General features: G+C 44.7%; 1 protein-coding gene across 2 annotated transcripts in view; it reads right to left on the reverse strand.

Moving 5' to 3' along the window:
- LOC120986900 (circularly permutated Ras protein 1-like) overlaps window positions 1–18,368 on the reverse strand; it is a 137,910-nt gene that overhangs the window by 71,850 nt on the left and 47,692 nt on the right. The window contains exons 6-8 of one of the 2 annotated variants that reach the window (XM_040415583.1): window positions 10,145–10,207; window positions 6,862–6,924; window positions 5,816–5,947 (exon numbers count right to left, since the gene is read on the reverse strand). In XM_040415583.1, the coding sequence (XP_040271517.1) occupies window positions 5,816–5,947; window positions 6,862–6,924; window positions 10,145–10,207 (258 nt within the window). The remainder of the gene's footprint in view (window positions 1–5,815; window positions 5,948–6,861; window positions 6,925–10,144; window positions 10,208–18,368) is intronic. The other variant, XM_040415584.1, reaches the window with a different exon arrangement.

An 18,368-nucleotide genomic window follows, 5' to 3' on the forward strand; every position in this document is an offset into this window, starting at 1 on the left:
GAGGACATCCTGTCATTCTAGGCACCAATGTCTTCAAAAACTGTTATTCAGAAATACTTGCTGTATTACATCAGACTTTGCCCACTGCTTCCTCTGCATCCAGGAGGGTGATTCAAAAGACTATTACTGTGTTAAGTGCCCAACAGAGGTTTGCTAATGGGAAAGGAGAAATTTGTACTGCCAGGATTAGTGATATTAAGCCTGTGACTTTGCCTCCTAATTCTCAAACTCTTTTATGGTGTCGTGCTGTCCTGGGAGTCCAAGGCCGAGATTATCCAGCCCTAGTAGAACCAATCCAGATGGAGGATTACCCTTATGTGAGAGCTGCCAAGTGCCTGGTGACCGTCTCCCAAGGTAAAGTACCTGTCCGTCTGATTAACCTGAGTGATCATCCTGTTGCGCTTACTAAGCATTGCCGTGTTGCCCAGCTGTCCCAGGTGTCCTTCCAAGACGTCATTCGTCTTCCAGTGACAGAAAAGCCGCCAGCTGCAGTCAGCGGATGTTCGCCGGTGACCCAGCCACAAGTGCCCTGGTGGGAAGAGCTCCATGTAGGGGACGAGACTACCCCCCAACATCAACAAGAAGGGATTCTACAGCTTGTCAAGGAGCACCACCAGGCCTTCAGTAAGCATGCTACTGACTATGGAGAGGTTAGTGCCATACAACACACCATACCTACTGGCTCTCATCCTCCTATCAAGGAGAGATACAGACCTTTACCGCCTACTTCATATCAGACTGTAAAAGAAATGATCCAAGAGATGAAAGACTCTAATGTAATCCGGGACAGCCGTAGCCCGTGGGCTGCACCCCTGGTCCTTGTAAAGAAGAAGGACGGTGGTATCCGTTTCTGTGTGGATTATAGGAAAATTAATCAGATAACCCACAAAGATGCATACCCACTGCCCCGCATTGAGGAGTCACTAACTGCTCTGGGCTCCTCTGCCTATTTCTCCACCTTGGACTTGACCAGTGGCTACTGGCAAGTACCCATGGCCCCCGAGGATAGGGAAAAGACTGCTTTCACTACTCCCATGGGCCTGTTCGAATTCAATTGTATGCCGTTCGGGCTATGTAATGCCCCAGGAACTTTCCAGAGACTAATGGAACGGTGTTTGGGTCACAAAAACTTCGAAACAGTGCTGCTGTATCTAGATGACGTCATTGTGTACTCAAAAACATATGAAGACCATCTGAAACATTTGGCAGAAGTATTTGAAATCCTTATCAAATATGGCTTGAAGGTAAAGCCATCCAAGTGTCACCTGCTCAAACCTGCAGTAAGATACCTGGGGCATGTAGTAAGCGGAGAGGGAGTGCAACCTGACCCTGATAAATTAGCAGCTGTCCGTAATTGGCCGGTTCCTACTACCGTCAAAGAGGTGAGGAGTTTCCTTGGTTTTGCCGGCTACTATAGACGTTTTATCCCCCATTTTGCTCAAATAGCTGATCCTATCCAGGAACTCTTGAGGGGGCAACCCAAAAAGAGTCCTAGAACTCCTGTGCCCATTGAGTGGAATGAGGAAAGAGAGATAGCGTTCCAATTGCTAAAAAAGAAACTGACCGAGCCTCCCGTGTTAGGTTACCCAGATTATAGCAAGCCTTTCCATCTTTATACCGATGCTAGCAAGCGAGGCCTGGGAGTGGTGTTAGCCCAAATCCAAGAGGGAAAAGAGAGAGTGATAGCATATGCAAGCCGCTCCCTGAAAGGAGCTGAGAAAAATGACCAGAATTATAGTTCCTTCAAACTAGAGTTCCTGGCATTAGTGTGGGCGGTGACAGAAAAATTCAAGGATTATCTAGCCGCCACCCCGTTCATTGCATTCACTGACAATAACCCTCTGGCACATCTAAATACAGCTAAATTGGGGGCCTTGGAACAGAGATGGGCCTCTCGCCTCGCCAACTATGATTTCTCTGTAAAATATCGTGCTGGACGTACTAATGATAATGCTGATGCTTTATCCAGGCTTCCCACAGAGACAGCTCCTGATGATGTGCGAGATGCTTGGGAAGATGTAGAGATGCCGGCTTTCTATAACAAATTTGCTCAACAGGATCAGGCTCGAGCTACCAATGACAGAGCTGCAGTTCCTTCACCCTCCAGTAGGCCTGATCCTAAAGAAGAAAGGTGGGTGAAACTACAGTCTGAAAGTAGAGTGCTGGGTGAGTTGTTGGACTTCATTACTAGTGGCAGAGCCCCTGAGAGGATTCGGCGTAAGAGTGCAGATCCTGAGCTCATCAAACTGTGGAGACAGCGCCATCAACTCTTCATACAAAAGGGCCTATTGCTACGGAGAAGCCTAGACCCAGTGTCCAACGAGAGAGTGCACCAGATTCTCATACCCCGACGAGATGCAGGTATGGTGTTGGAGATGTACCACAATCAATCCGGTCACTTTGGGGTCCAAAAGACTGAGGCTACTATTCGCCAGCGGTTTTACTGGGTGGGCATGAGAGAAGACATGGAGAAGTGGTGTCGGGAGTGTGTAGCCTGTGCCTTAAAACGAAGTGAGCACCATGATCAGAGGGCACCACTGAGACCCATTGTAAGTACTCGTCCTCTTGAACTGGTCGCCATCGACCATGTGAAACTGGAGCCTAGTCGCTCAGGGTATACTTATGCCATGACTATTATTGACCATTTCACTAAGTTTGTTGTAGCGGTGCCTGTGAGAGACCAGACAGCCAAGACTACAGCCGAAATGTTCTGGAAGCACTTCCTCCTGCCCTATGGATGTCCAGAAAAGATCCTCACCGATCAAGGACCTGCTTTTGAGTCCCATCTGTTCCATGAACTGTGCTGCTTACACAACTGTAAGAAGATCCGGACAACGGCCTACCATCCTCAAGGTAACGGATTATGTGAAAAAATGAATCAGACCTTGATAGAGATGCTGAGGGCCGTGCCTCCTGAGAACAGAGGAGATTGGCCCAGTCTGTTGCCACAGCTCATGTTCACATACAATCATACCATACATTGTTCCACCGGGTATACCCCTTTTTACTTGATGTTTGGGCGCCAAGGGACATTGCCTGCTGATCATTCATTGGACATACACGTACCTGATTGCATTAACCCATTACCTAACACCGACTGGGTTGCTGAACATCAAAGGCGATTGAATACAGCCAAAGCCATTGTTCAGGAGAGTATGGACTATGCTAGGGACCGACAGCAGAGAGACTATGATCAAGCAGCCCATGCAGAACCCTTGACAATAGGGGCCGTGGTATGGTTAAAGAATAACCGCCGTACCAGTAAATTGGACAGTAAATGGGAGCGAAGTCCCTATGTTGTCACGGCAATCCCAAATGTTGGAACTCACACTTATGAGATCACCCGGGAAGACAAGGGATCCCAAATTGTACACCGAAACCGGTTAAAGCTCTGCCTGACACCAGAACCTAGTGCCGAGAGTTCTGGATCGGAATATCCTGTGTCAGAGTCAGCAATACAGCCCGAGGATCCTATGCAGGCTGTTAGTAATCTGAGGTATGACGCTGATCCCATGCATTGGCTTCTGACCCCTTGGTTGAACTTGCTGGTGCCTGCTCCGGCACCTACTGTAGCTTCACCTCCGGAAGAGCTGGTTCAGGATGCCCCGGTGGATCTAATTGTTCCTGTTGTTCCAGTTGTTCCTGACCAAGATCTCCCTGATGGAGACCCTCCTGTTGCTCCTCTCTCTTCTACCTCGTTGCTAAGGGAAGAGGAGACCCCTGTTTTGAGAAGGTCTACCCGGATGACCAGGGGACGCCCGCCAGTCCGTTTAGGAGACTTTGACTATTCTGGTGGTGTCTCCTCCCAAACAGTCGCTACTGGTAATACTTTACTTGACATTTGTGCGCAAGAATGGACTCCTCCACGTGAGCCCTTGCCTGTGATACACCCACAGGAAACTCCTGGGTAGTTCCGTTTTTATACTGTTTTATCTATTTTGCTGTTCTATTATGGACTTATTCATTGTCATGGACTATCCTGGTTATAATGTTACGCTGTGCCAGGTCAGCGCCCCAGTTCCATTCACTATCCTGAGGAGAAGAGAACGACGCCTCTTGTCACCACCCTTCACCTTTGCCAATTGGACCTGATATGAATATAAATGCAGATGAATTACATGTATGTATGCCTGCATGTCTCTTTTTTCTGTTTCAGGTAGAGATTCCAGTTGGGCGAGCCCTGATGGAGTACGAGGTCGTACTCAGCTTAAAGCAGTGGGGTATGTAGTGTACGGGGACTGTAATGCCCGTCACTACAGAGGTGTCACTTGGTGTGCTGTCGTCCCCCCTTATTTATGGGGAAGTTGGTATATGTCATCTTTATAAATTGTCATGTAATGTAATGTTATGTATTTCCCTGTTACTGTGACACTTGCATGTACAGGCCTGCTAGGGGTGTCATTCCAGCTTCTAGTCACTAGAGGGAGCTAGAGAGCCCTAGTTTATATAAGGCCCAGACAGGGAAGCAAAAGTCAGTCTAGTTTGGAGCTCAGAAGTTTCTAGAGCCTGAGGAAGCTGAGAGGGAGACAGAGGCAAAGCGCAGAGAAGCAAGAGGTACTCAAGATAACAGAGGAGGTACTTTATAAAGCTAAAACCAAGGATATACGCCAGAGTTAAGGTATTGGACCTTGGAGAAGATTTGCTATGTTCCAGGATCAGTCAGAGATAGAGTGCAAGCTCCTGTACTGCAAGTCCTGTGTGTTTAACACTCTGTAGTCACCTTGCTCAATCTGTATTGCCTGCATCGACCGTATTGAAAAATCAACTGTATGCAAAGGAACTGTACTTCCGTTAATGTCTCTCTGAAAACTACTAAAGTTGGAGTTCTGTTTTAACATCACGGTGTTCCTCATTTATTCCTGCTATCAGCAAACGGCGTGCCACCGTTTAATTGGCACTGGCGTCACAAACATTTTCTACCATCACCTGCCCTTGCAAAGAGTCAGCCGTCTCAGGTTAGTGTCATTGCACTACTACACCCAGAAACTCTATTACACACAACTTGAGTACGCTGCAACTGTGCTCCTGGGAACTTTCAGTGCAGCAGACATTTTTGCACCCTTCACACAATCTCTGAGCTCTACAGGCAGTTCTTCCTTCCTAATGGCTTAGTTTTTTCTGATCTGCCTTGCCACCTGTGAGACCTTATATAGACAGGGGTGTGTCTCAAATCATGTGAAATCAACTGTTACCACAGATACAATAGCCTCCATAGGTGTAGAAACATCTTAAAAATGATCATGAGAAAAAAGAGGCCCCCAGAGCTAAAATTCAGGTGTCATAGCAAAGGCTCTGAATGCATGCAAAGTTTTTTCATTTTTAATAAATTTGCTAATATTTCGTTTGGGGTATTAAGTGTGGGAAACATGAATTTATATTTTTTGTTTTAGCACAACAGATAAATAAATGATAGATAGATAAATAGATAGAATAAAGCGGGTCCACTATGCTTTTATCTACTTTGGAGTGCTGTTTTTTTTTTTTTTTTGTATATGCATAGGCCAACAGCCTACGATCTTAGGGGAATTGCACCTACATATTCTATTTATGACAGTGCTGCTGCTTTTTTTTTTGTTTTAGATAGATATATAGGCAGATGACAGACAGAGATAGATAGGCCTCATTGAGTTTGGGCTATAGGTGAAAAAAGTGGTGACCGTTTTTTCACTAATTTTGGAGTGCTGCCTTATTTCTGGGATTTAGATAGACAGATACTGTAGATAGATAGACAATCGATAGACAGATAGATAGATAGATAGATAGATAGATAGATAGATAGATAAATAGATAGATAATTTGTTAAAACGAAGGGTACCAGGTGAGGTTGCCATTGGATGGTCTCGAAGGTTCACTGATGTCGTCGGCATTTTCATTTCTGTGGATACAGCCGGCAGAACTTCCAAGTAACTATGGTCATTAGGTGCCATGCTTACACCCTGGGGCAGGTCTATAAAAAAATGATAGCAGAGTTAATCTATGAGCATCCTTCACAGTAATTCAGAAAAATGCACAAATATAATAAATATAGTTATATTATTTTACTTTTTATATACAATTTACTGTGGCTTCTATTATTATTATGTGGGTGGGCTGATGGGGCATCTGAAAAAGGGGCATGCAAAAAAAATTGCAACAGCATCATCCACATGGGACAAGTAACGTCCCTGGTCCCCTGTTAGATCAAACCGAAAAATGCCTGGTCTATTAAAAATGCAATTTGAACAATCCCTCTTGTTATGTGTCTTCCTACAATTAGCTGAGCGCAGGGTGTTCTGCTGCTGAGACCATCAGTGATCAGTTGTAGTCTGTGCGGGAACCTGATAGAAATCAGGGACAGCCTTAGGGGTGTGGAGCCTGTGCGACTGATTGCATCACCTTGGCTATCTCTAGTGCTGCAATGGAAATTAATATGGCTGCCGCTCACATGCCCGACCTGTCACTCTATTCATTTCGGGTGGCGGCACAGGGCCTACATTCTCGTAATCGGTAGGGTTCCCAGTGGTAGGACCCCTACCGATCTGTAAAACGGCTGGGGCAGCGCTAAAGCCCACCCATTAATGCCAGTGACATCACCAGAAACATTGCTAGGCAGAAGCCTCCACCTAGCAGTGTAAAACTATAAACAAAACAGCCCTTGCCCTCCCCAGCTCTGAACCCGGACAACCCCTTTAATGAGAGAGAGAGAGAGAGAGAGAGAGAGAGAGATAGATAGATAGATAGATAGATAGATATTAGTTACTATAAACAGATCACTGTATATAGGCATTTTATTAAATGAGTTCATTGAAATGTCAACTATGAAACACTTCATATCATTATATCATGTATAGCTTTAGCTTTTTGCAATATCTTTGTCCTTACCATTAGGGCTTGAGTCTTCACAGGTGGCATAATCATATGAATGCATTTCAGGCTCAGTCACACCTGTAGAATAGAAAAATTTAGTTTGAAAAAAAAATTGACAAAAATATTTTACCTTGGCAGTCAGGATCACGAAGGAGGTTGGAAAACACACAATGAAGTGTGAGTAAGGCTTCTTTCACACAAGTATTTTTGTAATCCATTTGTGATTTTGCGTAACGGAGTCCACTGGTAAAGTAAATGAATAGGAATGCTTCCTTTCCGACAATCTGCTGCTCCTCGCAGTATCTAAATGCACCATCAGGGTTGATTCACATGACCTCAGTGCTATTGTACTGTACTCACATGATGATGTAAGTTCAATACAGTACATTAGACCCGCAATCAGATATAAACTGACTGTACCATAAATCACTATGATGCAGTCAGTTCAGGTCAGGGGAGCTGTGGTTCGTCTGGTACATCTGGCTGACACAAGGCCCATGTTTCCCAGGCTAACCACGGTTGTGTGAATCTGCCCTTGGTCATGATTTATCAAAGGGGCTCAGGCTTGATGATAAATGCAGTGCAGGGATAGACACTTTTGTCTACCTGTATACCAACTATTGGTTTTCTTATGCAGTGAGCCCCTGAGGAGCCAGTGCAGAGGATGCGAGTGGTAGTGGCACTGAAGAAGTGTGTGTCATGGTGTACTCTCTGTGGTGTAGTGAAACAGGTGGGTTGAAGGAATCAGGCAGGCACAAGAGAACAACAAAATGCTTTCTTTACTGAGTGTAAATGGTAATTTGAGATACATCTAGCAATAATAAGTACAAGGTGCAGTCTCTGTCACCAGATGATGAGGTATGGTAACACTTAGAAATATGCTAGCTGACAAAGTCTCTCTCACTCCTGATTCCTCTGTATTACAGCTATGAAGCTGCTGTAGGTGTCCACTATGTAATGCAAGCTTTCAGATTTGCCTATCCAGCCTACGGAATGCACACAAACGTCATCAGTATTTTTTGCGGACCACAAACTACATACGGTCGTGTGCATGAGCCCTAACACTAATGCCTGCAGCCTATCAGAGGCTGGCTCGGGCGGTACGATGATGTCATTATCATCGTGCCACCTGAGCCGGGCATCACACAGCAGGGACACAGGGCGGAAGAGGCCTGCATCACATCACTGCTGATGAAGGTAAGTATTATTTTTGGTTTTTTTTCTTACAGCCCCATTTTTTTTTGGGGTGGCACTCTGGGGGCATTTATTTCTCGCTCATTTTGGGTGGCACTATGGGGGGTATTTATTACTGGCACATTATGGGGGGGCACCATGGGGGAGAGGAGCACTATAGGGGCATCTGGGGGCTCTAAAGGGGATTTTTTTTAATTGGCACATTAAGGGGGGGCACTATATGGGAGAGCGGCACTATGGGGCATCCGGTGGCACTATAGGGGCATTATTTGGGGGCACTATGCGGAAGTGGGGGCTCGAAAGGGGCCTTTTTTATTATTGGCACATTATGGGGGTATTATGGCATCTGGTGGCACTAGGGGTATTTTTTACTGGCACATTATGGGAGGCACTATAGGGGAGAGGGGCACTATGGGGGAGTGGAGCACTATTGGGGCATCTGGTGGCACTAAGAAGGGGCATTTTTTACTGCCACATTATGGGGGAGAGGAGTACATCTGCTGGGGGCACTAAGAAGGGGTCTTTTTTTTACTAGCATATTATGGGGGACACTATGGGGAAGGGGGAGAGAAGCACTATGAGGGCATTTACTGAGGCACTATATAGGGGTATTTTATACTGGCATATTTTATGGGGACATTAGCTCAACTGCGGGCACTAAGCGGGGGTATTTTAATATATTATAAGGAGAATTATTACTACTAGGGGGTATTATGGAGAGCTTTACTACTACTGGGGGGCTATGAGGAACATGATCACTAGTATGGGTACTACAGGGGCATTACTACTACTAAGTGTGCTCTGGCAGAGAATTATTTCTATTGGTGGGATTTTGGGGAGGACTGTTACTTTGGGGGGGCACCCTGGCACAGTATCAGCTTTGCACAATAATTTTTTGGGGACATTATCTTTATACTATTAGTGTCTGGGCGCAGTTATTTTTTAGAGCACTGTGTGCCAATAATTGTTAAAGGGGGCACTATCTGTGTGGTAGTAGTATTTCCAGGGGGACTGTTTCTGCAGTATAGTATTGGGGGTGGCAGGAAAGGGTGTTCAGAAGATGTGGAGATGATGGAAATGTGGGAAACTAATGTCTGTTTGTCAATCTCTGCAGAGATGGGAGATGGCTGAAAAATCATCATGGCGGTCTGGTCTGAATGGAGATGAGGAAAGAGAACGTCTACAACAAAGATGACATCACTGGATGTAAGAAGTATGTGGTGCTATGTAGGAGAGGAGATGCTCCGGCTCCTCCTACTGCCATTTGCAGAAGGAGGATTCAGAGCTGGGTGAAGACGGCCAAGGGGGGCAGCAGGTCACGGGCGGGTGGCAGATGGTGGGGGGCACCACAGGCCTTGAGCAGGATCTGGGGAGGGAGGAGGGAGGAGAGCGGAGGAGCTTCCTGGCTGAACCTGCTGTTGTCTATTGTATAATGTGAAGCAGGCAGTGCAGCCAGAACACGCCCTCCCCCCTCTCTGTATGATGTGTAGAGACAAGCCTCAACAATAGAATTGCAGCTGTACAGTGTTTGTTGGGAGTGGCCTATTATATATAGGAGGGGCATTTAATAATGGGCGGGGCTAAAATAATTGCTCTGCTGCAGAGCTTTTACAAATGGCCAGACAAAAGAATCAGTACAACACGCTATGCACGCAGCATTTTTAAATATGAAGGGGGCTTTGAAAAATGGGCGGGCAAAATAATTGGCACACGTGCCCCCTGAATTTTTATATATATATATATATATATATATATATATTTATATATAAAAAATATAGGATAGCAGCACACAAAGAGGTGCCCATGTGCAATCCTCCAAAAGATCCTGGACAGGGATCCCCAATTTAGTAAAATGATAAGCAGAGGCAGCACTCCAGCTGTAAAGAAGAAAAATGGAGATCCACTTTTCTTCACTACAACCAGAGTGCTGCCTCTGCTTATAATTTTATATATATATATATATATATATATATATATATACATATATTACTATAAACAGATCACGCTATATATGCATTTTATGAACTGAGTACATTGAAATGTCAGCTACCAAATCCTTTATATCATGCATATCTTTAGCTTTTTTTTAAATCTTTGTCCTTACCATTAGGGTTTAAGTCTTCACAGATGGCATAGTCATATGAATGTGTTTCAGGCTCAGTCACACCTGTAGAATAGTAAAATTTAGTTTGAACAAAAAAACTGACAAAGATATTTTACCATGGCAGTGAGGATCATGAAGGAGCATAGAAAACACACAATGATGTGTGAGTAAGGCTTCTTTCACACGAGTGTTTTTGTAATTCACATATGATATTTTGTGTATCTGTAAGAGTGTAAGCATGATTTACCAATGTAATTGAATGTAGAGTGTAAATTGCCTGCTATAATTCGTTTGGTCAGTAGATTGCAGCAAAGGACTAATCTACATTGAAGTTTACTATAGAGATATTCATTTACCCTGTAAAGTCAAAATACTGATAATTTAGGGGCAGGCTAGGACTCTCAGAAGGGTTATGGCGAACTGTAAATGCAGGTTTGAGGCTGCACTTTAAAAATTACTTGCTGCATCACAGTCTCCCTGTAAAGGGGATGAGTTTCCTGGAAGAGCAGGAAGAGATCAGACAGAGGCTGCCTGGTGAATGCTGTGGACGTCAGGAGAGAACCCCTGTGGAGCCAGAAAGGGATTTGCGGCTCACAGGGGAGACGGACACCAGCCCCAAGGAAGACACTTGCAGTGTCGGCCCCAGGAAACGTGTGGCTGATGGTCTGGTTCGTGCTGGAGTGAACCAGGGGATCAAGGAAAAGCACCAAGAGACTGCCAAGAACTGTAAGTGTGGCTCTGCCCCGTCACACCTCGTTGTACTGTACCAGTGACACTTTGGGGACATATAAAAAAGCAGCAGGATACAGACTTCACCTTGTTGGATTACAAATAGTATTGCGCAATACTTAAGGGTGCACACCAAAGACAAAGCAGTATTAGGCAGTATTACTGTTACTTTTTGATTTATGCTGTGTTGTTATCCTGTTTATATATACCTAGCCACTTTTCCATTACTACTGTTCAGTAAATTTTACTGCTGGGTAAGAACCATTGTCTGTGTGGCATTATGTACCCTCTGTACCTGTGGACCCAGCCCTCGGTCTTCTTTCATATTAGAGTCCACTAGTAAAGTAAATGAATAGGGCTATTCACAGGGGCATATATTTTCTGTCAGTGTTTGCAGGGCCGATGCAAGGATTTTTGCCAACACAAGCGAAGCTACATCCCGCCCCCAATATTAATGATTGTTGTTTTGTAATTACTTTTTTTAAACACATCATTGAATGCCGTGCTAAGCCTGAGCGCCTCTGCTCTGGCGCTAGACTAGTCAGTATGCGCTAGCCTAGCGCTTAAGCGCTCATTTTATCATTTTGAAATAATTTTAAATGATCATATTAAAGGGTTTCTATCACTTCGTTTCACCTATTTAGCTTTCAGACACTAGCGATCCGCTAGTGTCTGCTCTATCTAACCATCCTAATATAAGAGCTTATTGTCCTGCCGTTTAGCTAAAAAAATAACTTATATAGATATGCAAATGAGCCTCTAGGTGCTATGGGGGCGTGATTAGCACCTAGAGGCTCCGTCTACCTTAACAAACTGCCGCCGCCCAGCGCGTCCCTCCAGCCCGCCCATCTCCTCCGGAATGCGATGCTCCTCGTATTCGGCGCATGCGCAGTGAATGTCTGATCGCTTCCCTGCTCAGACATCTCCACTGCGCCTGCGCCGATGACGTCATAGTGCTCCGAGGAACAGGCGCAGTGGAGATGTCTGAGCAGGGAAGCGATCAGACATTCACTGCGCATGCGCCGAATACGAGGAGCATCGCATTCCGGAGGAGATGGGCGGGCTGGAGGGACGCGCTGGGCGGCGGCAGTTTGTTAAGGTAGACGGAGCCTCTAGGTGCTAATCACGCCCCCATAGCACCTAGAGGCTCATTTGCATATCTATATAAGTTATTTTTTTAGCTAAACGGCAGGACAATAAGCTCTTATATTAGGATGGTTAGATAGAGCAGACACTAGCGGATCGCTAGTGTCTGAAAGCTAAATAGGTGAAACGAAGTGATAGAAACCCTTTAATTATTATATACCATTCATTCAATTCGGAACAGTTCAAACTTCAAGTGACCTACCCTAACAAGTCCTGAGTCCACTCCTGACCTGTCCTGACGGCTGCCAGTGCGTCTGGTGGTCTAATCTGGCTGACGGCTGTGTGAGTCAGACACAACACAATCAGTCAGCTCGAGCCTGGCCTATTAGTCCCTGAGATACCCGCCGCCGCCGTGGCGCGGCTCACTACCAGTCAGGCCCCTGTGGCAGGCTGAGCCCATGTGACAGTGTGTTGCTGTGACTCCGAGCGGCCGGCACACGCAGGCTGGGGGCGGACGGGCACAAGGCGGCGGCGCTATGGCACAAATTCAAGAAAGTTATAAAAAAAAAAGAAGGGCATTCATTTTTCCGCCCTGCGCAGGGCGCGCCCTAAGGCAGCCGCTTGGTCTGCCTTATGGTAGCGCCGGCCCTGAGTGTTTGAAATCCGCAGCATGTCCTAGTTTTGTGCATATTTGTTTCCAAATGAGAGTGCATAAAAAATGCAGGAAGGAATACGCATGTACATCCAGATGATTTAGTAAAGCAATACCGATTGCAATCACGATGGTATATTATCTGGAATCCGTGCATATTCCGGAGCTGGAATATAGACGGATTTCATAACGCTTGTGTGAAAATGGGCTAAGGTTGCTTTCACACATAGCTTTTGAGTTGCATTATTCTGCACTTTTTTGCAGTAAAAACACCAGCTCTAGATTTTAGCTGAAGCTCTATGGATTCTGGCGTTTTTGTTCATTCCTGGCATTTTTTTCAGGCATTTTGCCAATACCTTCTCTATAGGAGAACAAAATCCAAGAAGAAAATGCTAATGGTAAGACACACTGGCCTAGATTTACTAATCCTATAAATGGCATAAACTTAGGGTTCATTCACAAAACTGCAGGTCTACTGTACTGTACTCACTTCATCAGCACATTAGACCAGTGATCAGATAGGAACTATGACGCAGTCAGATCGGGCTAGGGGAGCCAAGGTTGGTCCGGGAGATGCGGCCGACACAAGGCCCGTGTTTCCCAGGCCGATCACATTCATGTGAAGCAGCCCCCAGTCTTGCTGTCTTGACCTGCACCAGATTTATCACAGTGGCTCAGGCTGGATAATATATATGGTGTAGGGATAGACACTTTTGTCTAAGGCTACTTTCACACCTGTGTTAGGTGCGGATCCGCCTGGTATCTGCACAGACGGATCCGCACCTATAATGCAAACGCTTAGATCCGTTCAGAACGGATCCGTTTGCATTACCATGAACAAAAAAATATATATATATATATATTTTTTTTTTTTTGGTTCATGATAATGCAAACAGATCCGTTTTGACTTTACATTGAAAGTCAATGGGGGACGGATCCGTTTGAAAATTGAGCCATACTGTGTCATCTTCAAACGGATCCGTCCCCATTGACTTACATTGTAAGTCTGGACGGATCCGTTTGCCTCCGCACGGCCAGGCGGACACCCGAACGCTGCAAGCTGCGTTCAGGGGTCCGCCTGCTGAGCGGAGCGGAGGTCAAACGGTGCCAAACTGATGCATTCTGAGCGGATCCGCATCCACTCAGAATGCATTAGGGCTGGACGGATCCGTTCGGGGCCGCTTGTGAGAGCCTTCAAACGGAACTCACAAGCGGAGCCCCGAACGCTAGTGTGAAAGTAGCCTAACTCCAATTTTGTTTACTTTGAGCAAAACTTTTATGCCAGAGGCACAATTTTGCCAAAATATGGTACATAGTAGACCATGCTCCTACCCCATGATGTTCTGCCCCATTTATAATAATGTCTACCTGATTTAGAGGAAGTTGGATAAAGATGTAGAATCCCTGGTTACATCAAACTATGCCACAATTTCACCAATTTGCGCCACTTTTTAGACAGATTTTAGATGCAGAAATGTCAGTAAATATGGGCCACAACATGTAAAATGCAAGAAAAAATGTAGGTGGCAAAAATCTTGTGTTTATTCTTAAATTATTTTTTTTATGATAAAAATGCCAGTGTCAAATTCATGTGTGTAAGGACCTTCAAACATTAAAGAAGCATGAAGACCAGTACTAATTATATGTAGAGTTTATATTACCAGTATGCAGTTTAGGGATGAAGACTACCATATGCATGTTAAGATTAGAGACTGTAGAGCCAAGCTTTTTAAACAATTAGACACCCAATACTCAAAGAGGTATGGCGTGTTCCTAAGTGTCCCATATTCTGCAGGACAACCCCACTGGACCAGTAGTTTGGTAGATCCAGTAGGACATTGGTTATCTACAACAGCACGGAACAATGCCAGAATTCTGGAGCAATTTGTGCCGAAAAACTGGTCTACATTCCTTGTACCACATGAAATGTTTTAGACCCTTTTCATGCCTCATTCAAAAAGAGTCTGTGATGTAATTAAATGAGGCATGGCTTCACTAGAAAATGGAGTGGCTTGAAAAATGTGCCAAAAATGTGGCACGTTTTTTCTCTGTAAAGCAAAGCCACAAATTGGTGGCATAAAGTTAGACTAGACATTTTAAAGATGTGACAGATTTATCATCCAGCATAACTCACTGTGATAGATCTGGTCCAGTTTAAGACTGCCCAGGTTTACTCCGTCTGTTTGAAAGTATTAGTCAACCTCCTCCATAATCTTTTTTTAAATCGGATACATTTTTATTATTATTTTGTAAAAATAAACAATATCATTTTACAAAATTCTTGTGTCATATATTATGTTCAACATAGTGCAAAAATACTCATTGTACAAAACAGGATAGTCAATAAACAGGATCCTTAACACAAAAGATCCCAACAACCAAACTCCCCTCTCCCCCCCCCCCACCCACTGTTAGACCTTGTTGTGAGTACATAAGCATAAACATGTGTAAGACCTATTTGTTTTAGTAACAGACCATCACCTATGTACTATAAAGCTTCAGCACACTAAGCTTAAACACAATCAGCCCCATCTCTCCCCCCCCCGGGTTAGCCCGAGAAGATCCTCAGATTATTTTGCAAAGTTAGCCATGTACTACAAACTTCAGAACTGTCAATCCAGGGGCCCCAAACGGTATCAAATGTCGTCATGCAATTACACTTCATGTATACTCCTCTTTCCAATCTTATGACTGTATTCATTCTGGTAATGAATTCTGATATGCTTGGGGGAAGCGGCTGTATCCATTTAGCAGCTAGGGTTTTGCGTGCCTGATATAAGATCCTGTTAATTCCAATTGTAACATTTGGTGACAAGTTATCAAAATCTAACATACCAAGCAAGCAAAACCCAGGATCCATTTTATAATTAGCGCTATAAATTTTGTTTAATAAATTGATTATATCCACCCAATAACCTGTAGCGCACTGCAATTCCACAATTCTTCCCCACATTTCGGACACTTGGAGTCAGATCTACCGTATTTTTTGCCCTATAAGACGCACTTCCCCCCCCCCAAAAGTGGGGGAAAACAGCAGTGCGTCTTATGGGGCGAATGCTGCTGATTTTGCCATATTTTCAATGATACACCCGCCGCGATGCCGTGCGGCGGGTGTATCAGCTGTGAGGGAGAAGGGGCTGGGGGCCGGCATCTGCTTTTATAATGACAGCAGGGCCCGTGCAGTGACTGTATTCTACTACACGGGCCCCGCTCAATGTATAATCGTATCTCTAATAGTTAATTATGTATATACCGGTAATCGCATAATCAGCGCTACTTACAACTACAAGCGCTCGGTAGGTAGCAGAGAGGAGGGAGGAGGCAGGCCGGGAGGACGGGCGGGCGGCGCGTCACTCACTACGTCATGCGCCTGCACCGCCCACTTTATGAATGAAGCAGGCGGCGTGGGCGCATGACGTAGTGACTCACGCTGCCAGCGCCCGTCCTCCCGGGCTGCCTCCTCCCTCCTCTCTGCTACCTACCGAGCGCTTGTAGTTGTAAGTAGCGCTGATTATGCGATTACCGGTATATACATAATTAACTATTACAGATACGATTATACAGTGAGCGGGGCCCGTGTAGTAGAATACAGTCACTGCACGGGCCCCACTGTCATTATAAAAGCAGATGCGACCCCCACCCCCTGTATTGAGGGTCATTCACTACAGGGACACTGTTATGGAGGGGATCTGTGGATGACACATAGCATAAGATGCTATATATGTGTCATCCACAGATCCCCCCATAACTGTCATACACAGATCAACATAACAGTGCCATCCAGAGACCCCAATAAGAGCCACCCACAGATCCCCCATAAGTGTCACCCACAGATCCCCCATAAGTGTCACCCACAGATCCCCCATAACAGTTCGCCATCCACAGATCCCCCATAACAGTGCGCCATCCACAGACTACAATTAGTTCAAAACCCACCAAAAGCACACCTATTGGTTAAAAATATTTTTTTTCTTATTTTCCTCCTCAAAAGCCTAGGTGCGTCTTATGGGCCGGTGTGTCTTATAGGGCGAAAAATACGGTATATCCCACCTTCCATAAGAAGATTGGAGTTCTATATACCCTGTGTATCATATAGAGTTGAGACAGTTTAGCCGCTTCGCTAGGGGATAGGGTAGGAATCTGTGCAAGGACTTCTTCCAATTGGTCGTCTGAGATAGGGCTCACATCCCTCTCCCACTTCAACTTAACTTTGAGCGGATATTTTTTCAGCTGTTCATATAGCAAAGTATTATAAGCATCCGAAATAGCTCCTTTTACAGGACCTGGTTCTATCAGTTTTTTAAGCATGAGATGTGATACAAATTGTAGGGGGCACACTTTATCCTGCGAACTAATAGCGTGCCTTAGCTGAAGGTATTTATAGAAATGGGTAGACACTAGGCCATATTCAGTGCAAAGTTGTGCAAATTGTTTTAGGATACCTTGTGAATATAGTTGACCTAAATTCCATAGTCCTTTACGTTCCCAATCAGAAAATCCCAGCAGTTCGGACAATTCTATTAAATGAGGGTTATTCCAAACAGGAGACAGGTCCAATAGTTCCTGAACACCCAGAATTTCCCTAACCTTTCCCCAGACCTTCCTCATTAATCCTACTACTGGGAAGGGTTTAAAAGAGTCAGGTAAATCTTTCTCCATAATCGAAATAGGCTGGCAGACCCCAGATGCCCACTTCACCAATTCTCCACATCTTCCCATCTCCCTCAGGGACCCTCAGCTCTTGAGGTGTTGCAACTGAGCTGCTAAGAAATATATAAAAGAGGTTAGGTAACGCCAGTCCCCCCGCTTCTTTACCACGCTGTAATGTTTCATATCGGATTCTACAATTTTTATTTTTCCATAACAAGGATCTAAATATTCTCTGTAATTTATAATAATACTGCATGGGAATCCATACTGGTGAGTTATGCAATATGTAGAGCAATTGTGGCATCCATATCATCTTAAGAAGATTACCTCTACCTATCATTGACAATGGAAGCTTATGCCAGGTGACAGCTTTCTGTTTAAATCTGTCCATTAGTGGTAATAGGTTATTCGCTATATAAGCTCGGGGCTGTACTGAAATAGTGACTCCAAGATATTCAAAGGAGGAGACCACTTTCAGGTTAACATGATCTAAGCAAAGAGATTCCGGAAGAGGGGACAGCGGAAGAATAACTGACTTATTCCAATTGATTAATAAACCAGACTGTTTTCCAAAGTCTGAGAAAACAGTCTAGAATCCTAGTTTTTCCATAACTGCCCATAAGTATTCCCATTCAACACTATCAAAGGCCTTTGCAGCGTCTAAAGAGACCACTGCAGGGCATCCCACATCCCATTCTGTTCCTCTCATCTGAATATTGAGGAACAGACGCCTAAGGTTTAATGACGTGGATTTTCCTGGCATAAACCTGCACTGATCTTCATATATAATGTGGGAGATAACATTCAGGAGCCTATTAGCAAGTTCCTTGGCCAACACTTTTATATCTACTGTCAAGAGTGAGATGGGTCTATATGAATCTACCATATTGGGATCCTTATCTGGTTTAGGGTTCACCACCACCAATGCTTCTCTCATAGAGCTAGGTAAAATAACTGTCCTATAAGATTCATTAAACACCTGTAGGAGATGCGGGAGCAAAACCTCTTGATGTTTTTTGTAGAATTCCCCAGGCAAACCATCTTCTCCAGGTGCTTTTCCGTTAGGACAGCCAATACCATCTCTTCCAATTGAATGTCCCCATCAAG

This window comes from Bufo bufo, chromosome 1 (genome assembly GCF_905171765.1).
Source record: "Bufo bufo chromosome 1, aBufBuf1.1, whole genome shotgun sequence".
Classification (NCBI taxonomy): Eukaryota; Metazoa; Chordata; class Amphibia; order Anura; family Bufonidae; genus Bufo; species Bufo bufo.